This window comes from Salvia miltiorrhiza, unplaced genomic scaffold (genome assembly GCF_028751815.1).
Source record: "Salvia miltiorrhiza cultivar Shanhuang (shh) unplaced genomic scaffold, IMPLAD_Smil_shh fragScaff_scaffold_135_1, whole genome shotgun sequence".
NCBI classification, from domain to species: domain Eukaryota; kingdom Viridiplantae; phylum Streptophyta; class Magnoliopsida; order Lamiales; family Lamiaceae; genus Salvia; species Salvia miltiorrhiza.
Window position 1 is genome coordinate 28,153 of NW_026651414.1, and position 9,421 is coordinate 37,573.

General features: G+C 32.3%; 1 protein-coding gene and 1 long non-coding RNA gene across 2 annotated transcripts; both read right to left on the reverse strand.

The window, feature by feature from the left end:
• Positions 1–1,862: 1,862 nt before the first annotated feature.
• LOC131002465 (protein LURP-one-related 17-like) lies at positions 1,863–2,992 on the reverse strand. The gene is made up of 2 exons (XM_057928960.1): positions 2,681–2,992; positions 1,863–2,267 (listed from the first exon to the last, which is right to left on the reverse strand). Exons 1-2 carry the CDS (start codon positions 2,948–2,950, stop codon positions 1,890–1,892), a joined length of 648 nt encoding a protein of 215 aa, XP_057784943.1. The 5' UTR covers positions 2,951–2,992; the 3' UTR covers positions 1,863–1,889.
• A 738-nt stretch (positions 2,993–3,730) lies between these two features.
• On the reverse strand, positions 3,731–8,152 carry LOC131002471 (uncharacterized). Its single transcript, XR_009094304.1, has 7 exons — positions 7,556–8,152; positions 6,876–7,043; positions 6,729–6,782; positions 5,829–6,377; positions 5,706–5,765; positions 4,119–4,227; positions 3,731–3,991 (listed from the first exon to the last, which is right to left on the reverse strand). It is a non-coding gene; the product is annotated as an uncharacterized LOC131002471 (long non-coding RNA).
• Positions 8,153–9,421: the final 1,269 nt, after the last annotated feature.

The window sequence follows — 9,421 nt, forward strand, 5'->3', positions numbered from 1 at the left end:
AACCACGTAAAAGTCTATGTGTTGTTTACAGCTTTCAGTTTTACATTCTTACTTGTGTTATTTCAATTGATAAACTGAACACTGACTAACTACAAAGAGCAACCATAACCAACAACTTGCTCCACTGAGGCTATTACGAAACTAAGTTTAATTTCCGCTGCGTATGATATCAGTCTGACTGATCTATCTTCTTATAGTCAGGAAGAGTGTTATAATCTCTATTTTAGCAAACTCGACTGAAGCCCTTACTTGCATCAGTTAAGTTCCAGCAACTTAACTGATAACTCTTTACTGAAGAGCTTTCAGTATCAGTCGTCAACCCTGTTTGGTCAAAACTGATTTCAGTAAAACTGGCGTCTTTGTTTGCATGCAAAGTTTCGTTTTGATCTCTGACTGAGATCCCTCTGATTGAGGATTGTTGAAAAATAGCCTATAGGTGTATTCCCCCCCCATACACCTATTCGAGACCCTCAGGACCTAACACATAACATGTTACATGATAATCTAAAAAAGAATATCTGTCATAAATAATAATCTCTCCGTCCATGAAAGAACTTTCTATTTTTTTTTTTGGACGTTTACAAGAAAACTTTCGACATGTTTTTGGACTATATATACCCCACCACTTATAATACTTCATTTACCCTTACTTTTCACATTTTAATCACTCTCAATATTAATTATAACATATTTTCATTATTTTTATACATTCAATAATTTTTTTTTCATTTTCAATATATTCAATAATAATATTTTAAAATTCATCACTTTATCTTAAAACATTCTTTCATAGATAGAGAGAGTATTCGTTCGACATACCAATAAACAGGTCATGTGGCATGGCTAGCCATTCCTCAGCGGCAAATCTTCTTCCAATGGTTAAGTGGCTGAACACACCTTCCAAGATATCTTGGCCAATCCGACAAAATGTTTGATGCACCTAAATTAAAATTGCATCTCATCCTCGTGCAAAAATCGATGATGCTTCCAAGAAGCTCACGCTCTTTAACATGTGTAACGTGTGCTCTTTAACATGTGTAACGTGTGCCAACATTAATGGGCACACTGATTCTATGTTGACGTTAACACGACAAAACCACCGAGGGTCGGCGACGGCCCCACTAATAATCAAGTGAATTCGGCCATAACAAGACCACCTACAATTGTTCAATGTCACCATTAATTATTGAGCTATAAGCACCTAATTTCTTCAGTCATGTATTAGTGCAAATCATGTGCAGGAGTTAGGCTTGCTTACAACGTGAATCTGCAATTAAGGATGGTATTATATAGTTCAATCTTATTTTTCTACTCTAATCATTATCGGGTTGATCATCTAATCACACTCTTATCAAAAAAGATAAATTTAAGTGGCCTAACGGATGGTTAATACCCAAGAGTTTAAGACTTGGTAGAAGGTTAATGCTCAAAACCTGAATTCTCCATGGCTTGGTCTTTAAAATTTCTTATTACTTATGTAATTTATCAAAAAACAAAAAAAAAAAGATAAATTCAAGTTCTCTTGGGATTGTTTAATGTTAGTGTAGATATATATTCGTTAAAGCCAAATATTTCAAATTTAAACCACACCACCGCATCCATTCTGAGGCATTTACTTTTAAAAATTAGCTTAATCTACTTTGTATGGATTAAAATTTTAAATATCTTAAAGTATTTCATAATTTATATGGTTCCATCCAATCAAAGATAGAAATATCAATCACGCATTTTATGGATCGTAAAAGTATATGCCCATATAGACATGAGCCTATCACATCTGATCATATTCTAAATGCGGTTTGCTTGTCTTTCTAAAGGAGAAGAAGAAAGTGGAAACTCAAACACTACACAAGCACGATAGATTTGTACATAATTAAGTATATATCAATTTAAGAGTACATCTGATCAAGTAATAACACAATAGCCATCGCAAATCTGCAGTGGAAACCGGGCTTAATGATTAAATGAAAGACCTCTAAACCAAAAGAAGCACCTTCTGGCATGGCTTCTTTCTTCTTAATATCTGCAACCACCCTCGCCGATTCATCCAAAATCTTGCACGATCGATGCGTGAAGGAGCCTTTAATCACATACATGCATCTCTTTTCCGACATCCCACAGTAAACATACGCTACCACATCATCCACTTTTGTCTGCCTCAAACTTATGTTTTTCCTCACACAAAACACAGGTTTAATCTTCTCTTTGTTGCTGTATTTGCAGACCTCTCCTTCGTAGACAAGCCAGTAGTCCAATAGCCCTAGCTTCTGCAGATTATCAAATTCAAAACAAAGTTAATTACTACTGGGAGAATTAGAGATTAATTGCACTTTATTGATAAGATACATGGAGGGTATTTTTATCATTATATTATTAGAATTTCTCCGATCTTACCCTTAAAATGAGATGTGAATCAAGTAAAACGAGCTCGAATGAGCTTGGGATATCCAAAGTTCATCTTAGTTAAAAGAAAGTAGAAAAACATTATATATAAGTATCTAAATTGAGCACCCCTTAGATCCGCGGCCAGGCTAATCCATTATTTACTACAACTGATCAAAACTTTAAATATATCAAAGACTTAGATAAAAATGAGAACAAAAATACTTCTCAATTATAAAAAGTAACGCTCAGCTCTTAGGTTAATCCTCGAAAATAAAGGCAATTAACATATATATACCTTGCGACGGCGGATGGTGAAAATGGGATTGCCCGAACCGTCCATGAGGACGGTTTGACCGGGTCGACCGGTGTAGTTGTCGACCCGATAGGCCAAAGCGCCGTCGGAGGCGATGACGGTGAAGCCGGTGCAGCTGAAAACGAGGGATTTTGTCCAAACTGTTAGAGAAGTGGATGCTGCTTCATCACCGCCGTCTCCTGTGCTGTCTTTTTCTCTCTCATCGTGGTAGTGATGGACTGTTCTTGACTTGGATTTCGAAAAGAGAAGCATTTTATCTGTTATCTCTGTGTGTCAGTGTGTGTGTGTGAGTGCGTGGAAGTGAGAGATTGAGTTTTTGTATGTGTGTATATATATAAGGTGAGAATGTGAACAGGTGTGTTGCATTATCTGTTTGCATTTATGCTTTCTACCGTTTATGGTCCAACATTTTCTAACCTTTGACATGGGCAACTCGTTACTCTTTAACGGTTTCATTGAATCTATACATAGTTTTTTTCTTTAATTCTAACAAATAAAAGTAAATTTTATTAATAATTAAGAATGAGAGTTAATTATTAATAAAGACTGACAAAAGCCAAGTTTAATTAACATGAAACACAACCATTCACACAAGAACATAATAGGCCAATTGTAAAATAATTTGGCTGTACAACATTTAGTTTGTCTATAACATTTCTATTTTATATTTATTTTAAGAAAAAAATACTATGATATATATTATGTATATATATATATATGACTTATCAATTTAATTATTATACACAAGATTTATTTATTTAAGAATAATGTAATATATATATATATATATATATATATATATACTAGAAATTATGCACCGCGTAGGACGCGGTGTTTCCATAATTGCTCTGTGAATTATGGGACCAATAACAGCGTGGTCAAATCATTTTTAAGTGTAGACATATTATACTATGACTTGTAGGTCACAATTGTAATACATTTAGGTGTATTTAATTTGTACAGCTAGGAGCAACAATCTACACAATACAATTTATATATAAACTATTTAAGTATCCTTTTAGACGTTACGCGTTATATATACATATAACATTAAACTAAAAACTGCATCGAGGCATATACAATGTACATACAAAAGGTAACCTCAAAATGCTAGTAGTATGTCACCGACATGGTGTAATAGAGCCAAAAGTCATAAGTAAATAATTGTATAAAGTACATACAAAAGTTGCTTCAAAGTCTCATAAAATCTTTCACTTCATTAATCCAATATTATTCGCTTGATTGTTCTGCCACTCCTTGACTTGAGTGTTGGTGTTTGTGGGACTCTTTTGCCTAAAAGTTGATGATAATATTAATAAAAGTAGTTAATGACAAACATAATGTATTTTGCATAATATCCTATATCGTTGATAATTTGATTTAGAACTATTAACATCGTTGTCTCATGTAGAATACTAACCTTTATTATGCTCGACAACCAGTGCAGTAAGTTGGTGGGATGAATCAGATATGCTTTGCATCTTGTCTTACAACATATTAGCTAGACTTCATTTTCTTCGCCTTCTTTGCTGATAATGTTGCACAGAAACTTCCATCAATCATACAAGAACACATTTCAAAGATTAAGTTCTATATAATGATAATAGTTAGTTTTTCTCTAGTTTTTCAGTTTTGTACCCTTAGCTACTTGTTTGTCCTTAGCTTGAGTTATTTTAGTTTTCTTTGATGTTTTTGCCACAAGGTCATGTTTCTCCTCCTGGTATAATGTGCCTAAATGATTGAGTTAATATTGTTAACAACGAAAATTTATCTAATTGGTTGAATATATACATGCCAAAGGTAGACATGACTCCATATGAGAATCTTCAAGAAGTTTGCAATCAGTTGCTCTCTCTACAAATTCATCTACAAATAAAGTAGCTTAATTATATTTGTATACGTTTTAGAAGTTGTTGGAGCTAAGCAAGTAACTCGTACACATGTGTACTGGTTTAGATTTCATGGTAATTACACAATAGTAACAAGTGGTAGTTCAAAACATGAATATACAGATTAACATAGGCGATATCAATTTAAAATTAGAATGTTTAGATGCAGATGCTTGAGGATCTTTGATCTTCATGTTCACGTGACTTTATGACCTCATGCTAATGTTTTTAGCTTTCTTTTTTATTTTTGAAATTTATAACAATGACACAACAATATTTCATCATTTGCTTGATTAATAAATTCTAGAAGATTTAAAAATACTATCTATCATGTCTAACTATTACCTGATAGAGGCATATCCAAATGTGCATAATCAAAATTCTCAAATTCTCAGGTGTATTAACATCATCTAACATTACAAACCAATATAAATATTGTTAGATCAATCATTATTCTTATATTAGTTATACAACTTCTCCATTGCAATAAAAAAGTCACAAACTCACTACTCATGGAAAAGAATATTAAAAGTTTCACCAACATCTGTTCAAAGTGATCAAAAAAGTGATCAAAAGAATCCTCATTTTCACTAAACCATGATTATCATTTTCTGGTGGAAAACATATCATGGAAATCTTTAGCGAAATGCACTAAATCTTGTAATAATAATTGAATACTTGAATCTTCACAAAGATCTAAGTGCACAACTTTTTTTCTTTTGCTAACAAATCTTCTTTTGATTTTTCCAATGTTACCTGATACAGTATAATAATTGAACTCGATTTCTTAGATGAATAAAATATAAAAATTAAATCTAGGATATTTTTTATTAGGTACGTGCATTTTTTCATCACATAAACATTTGTTATTATATATGTAAAAAAATCAAATACACGTGTCTAACCTAGATTAATTTAAAATAAATTTCTAAATTTTGGTGACACACCTCTTTCAGTCGATTCCACTACACAATTCAGACTATCATTTATTGAATCTTCAGATAGATCAATAGAGCAATTTTTCTTTTTATTGAAGATTTCTGTGATGGAGAAGCAATATAGTTATATTAAATGAATTTGCAATATCAAGTATCTATTTATAATAGTGGATGTTATACCTGATATTGGTTTATCATCATCAGAAGAAAGACTATCTTCAAATGAGCTTCCAATTGTATCTGTAGTTGCAAAATTATAATTATTATCCTTTCAAGCAAGAGTAGCACATCATAATCATTCACCTTTGATATGCTCAACATGGCTTTCCTGGTATATTTTCCCATTGCCTTTAGCTTTGGCAGCAATCTTTGCTAGAATGTCTTTATCAATATCTATATTAATTGCAGTAATCATCATTACAAAAATTCAAAATAAATTTTAACTTAATTTAACTAAAATATTCATATTTAATTACAACAAATATTAATTGGTTGCCATAACAAGTGCCAGCGCATTCATGTAACGAAAACGTAGATCACATTGGCCAACTGTAAAGGTCTTAAGAAGAAGAAAATGCTTACCAACAGATTTTGTGCTAGTAACACCATTAGATATTATACTCTCAACTATCCCTTGATACGATTCAGCCCTCATTTCAAACTTTGATTGATTATGGCGAAAAAACTCTAGTCTTTGTGTCTCGATCTTAACAAAAGTAACAATCTAAAACTGCTGAATTACTCGACCAGTTCTAAGGATATTTGTTATATCGTCGGTGCGTATTTGGAACAAATAGCAATAATATTCTCTCATAGCAACACATGAAGGAGTTTTGAAATTCCTCAACAAATCTGCATAGAGTAATGGATAAGTCCTTATCAAAAGTAGAACAAACAATATAAAACACAAAATTATCAATAAATATTCTATTAATTGATTCATGCACCAACCCTTTTTCATGAACAACAAAAAAATACTATTGTTCTACAAAAAGAAGTCAGCCTAAATAACTCTCATATAAGCAACAAATTTTTCTAGTATGTTAATATAAGCACAAAGACATAATACTAAGTTAATAATGAAATCAATGCAACACATGATAGAATGCAAAGGTAATATGAAAAATATAGTAGTGGAGAAACATAAACCACATTGCATAAGAACTAAAAAATGAACATATATCAAAACGATTAAACACGTACTATTTTGTTCGGCAACAAGTAGGGTGTCAACTTCTTCGTGCATATGCGGATCAACTGTATTATTTTCATGATCTTCAGTTTCTTGTTCAGTTGGGTCCAAATTCAAATCAATGTTGTCAATATTTTAGGGTATTCCAGCATACCAACCTGGCTCGCCATATGAAAAGATTAGACAATCTTGGAGTGGATCATAGCATCCATAGTAATAGTGAACATAGCGGACACCACATGATCTTAGGTTGACCTTAATATCACGAGGTTGTTCCATAGATGTTCCCACACCCTCGTTCCAAGTTGCTGCAACATGGTCAACTACTGGAAAATTATAAACACGTTGGTCAAGTTTAGAATTGGCACGCAACACTATAACATAACTATCTAGGTCATCCTTGTTTTGCAAATTGGTGAAGAAATTATGGTATGGATTATTCATCAAGATGTTCACCAACAATGACACTATAACAGGGCCGTCTGAGCCATCTGAACACAAAAATAATATTAAATTTGCATCAAAACAGATAAAAGCAACAAGGAATTGGAAAGTAAACAGCAACAAAGAATTGGAAAGTAAATAGTAGGTGTGACTACATAGCTGGCAACATGCATTATATAATAATTTAAATTCCCATACACCATACTTTAAAACAAAAACACGAAATAAATAAAGGTAAATGTGCAAGTGATACAAATGAGTTACAAAACAAAATAAAATAAAATAAAAACACACAGAAAGCTCAACAGTAATTTAACTGGTGATATAATGAAACTTGAACAGAAAATGAAACTCAAAAATACTATTATGAGATCAAAGCTGGGCAGCGACTTACCGAAGCTGCAATAAACGAATGAAAGTGTTCCAACAAACAAATTTGATCGGAGCAAAGACAAGTGGACCCTCACGATGCCCGTCGAAAACCAGAAATAGAAAAGAATAATCTCGTATAACACAAAGTAACGAACCCTTAAAAAACCTACAGGCTAACGGCAATAACCCAATCTGCTCCTAGTCCTAGAATAGAACCTCATTCTCTAAACTTCCAAACAATAACTATAATGAAGAAACATTGCGACATGACTTTAAAATATAATGAAAGAGCGCAAAAACACATTTAGACATAGATCACAACACAAATAAAAATAGAACAAAAACCAAGCGCACCGTTAAATTTGGAGAGGCGGAATAACTTTCTTGTAGTAGAAATACTAATGGAAAAAAACACAAAATTAGAAAGTAAAAAAATATAGGAGATCATAAGAAAGCAAAACCTATGATCAAGCCCAACCATACATTATTATTATCAATTAAAAATAGAGTCCTATTCAAAATCCACACAATATACTCCATATGTGTTTCTCTTCTGCACACTTGCACCCACAATTTCCTCTCTCTCCCCTGAAACTCTCTTTCTCTCTCTACCCCCTCTCACACCTTCATATGAATCATATCTCTTTATACGTTTCATATTTGCAATAAAGAGTAAAACTCAACCCCAAATCCCTCTTCTTCTTCTTCTTCCCCTTTTTTCTTAATTTCCAATGAATAACCAGAAAATAGTTTGTTCTCGTAGACCTCACTGTCGTTCCCGATCGTTGACCCACTCTCCTCACCTCAGCCCGACTATCAGCAGCTGAGAAAGTAAGAAACTACTTATCTCAACGCAGACAAAGACACAAGAAACTGAGCCACAACTTAGCTCAAACTCAGCCAAGACTCGATGTTCCCGATCGGCACCCTCAAAGCAAACAACAAAGCAAGAAACCCAGCCCCAAGACTAATTCGATTACGTTATTCTGAGCTCAGTTTCTTGTAAAAAATCTAGGGTTATAAAAAAGAAAATGATAAAAGCATGGTGCAAAAATCAAAGCTCACCTCCTTGTTTTGTTGGTGTAATGCATTTGTCTAGTGTGATTTTTTGTTGGATTATGATCAAATTTCGCACTTTCACCGGAAAATACTAACAGGAAATCTCTTGTTTTTTTGCTGCGGAGCTGTAAACGCAAGTAGTAGAAAGTGAAAAAGAAAAATCTATGGAGACAAAGATAAAGCACAATTTTGTTTTTTTAATAAACCTACAAATGAAACCAAAATTACCAAAATACCTTGGGCACTATTTTTTTTGAATAGTACTATTCCTCCCAATAGTAACAAAGTTCTCTCTTATTAAGATTGTTAAATATGAGTTTTATATATTTCACTACAAAATAATCAAAATTGAAGACGAAAATTAACGAAGGAAACGAAACTGTAGTTAAAAATATAGACATAATGACGAAAATTAACAAAGAAAATGAAACTGTAATTAAAAAATATTTTTATTTTTTCCGTCGTTAAATAGTTTAATCTAAAATTAGTTTTAATTTATTTTTATTAAATCTGTCGTTGATCCGTCATTAATTTAAAATTAATTTTATTATTATTATTTTATTTTTATAATTTTTTATATCTGTCCCGTAATAGAGTATCACATACTAAGATTACATGACTTTTAAGAAAAAGCTTGTAGATAATGTGTTGAGTGAAAATGAATGATTGTGGTTGAATTGATTGTGAGCTTATGTAGAAATGATTCACTACAAGAAAACACACGTATAACGAGCGAAATTTTCAATCGTTAATTTAACGGGTCTAATGATCGATTTACGAGAGTTTCACGATCTGATTTTTTTTTTTAAATTTTTTAACAATCGAAATT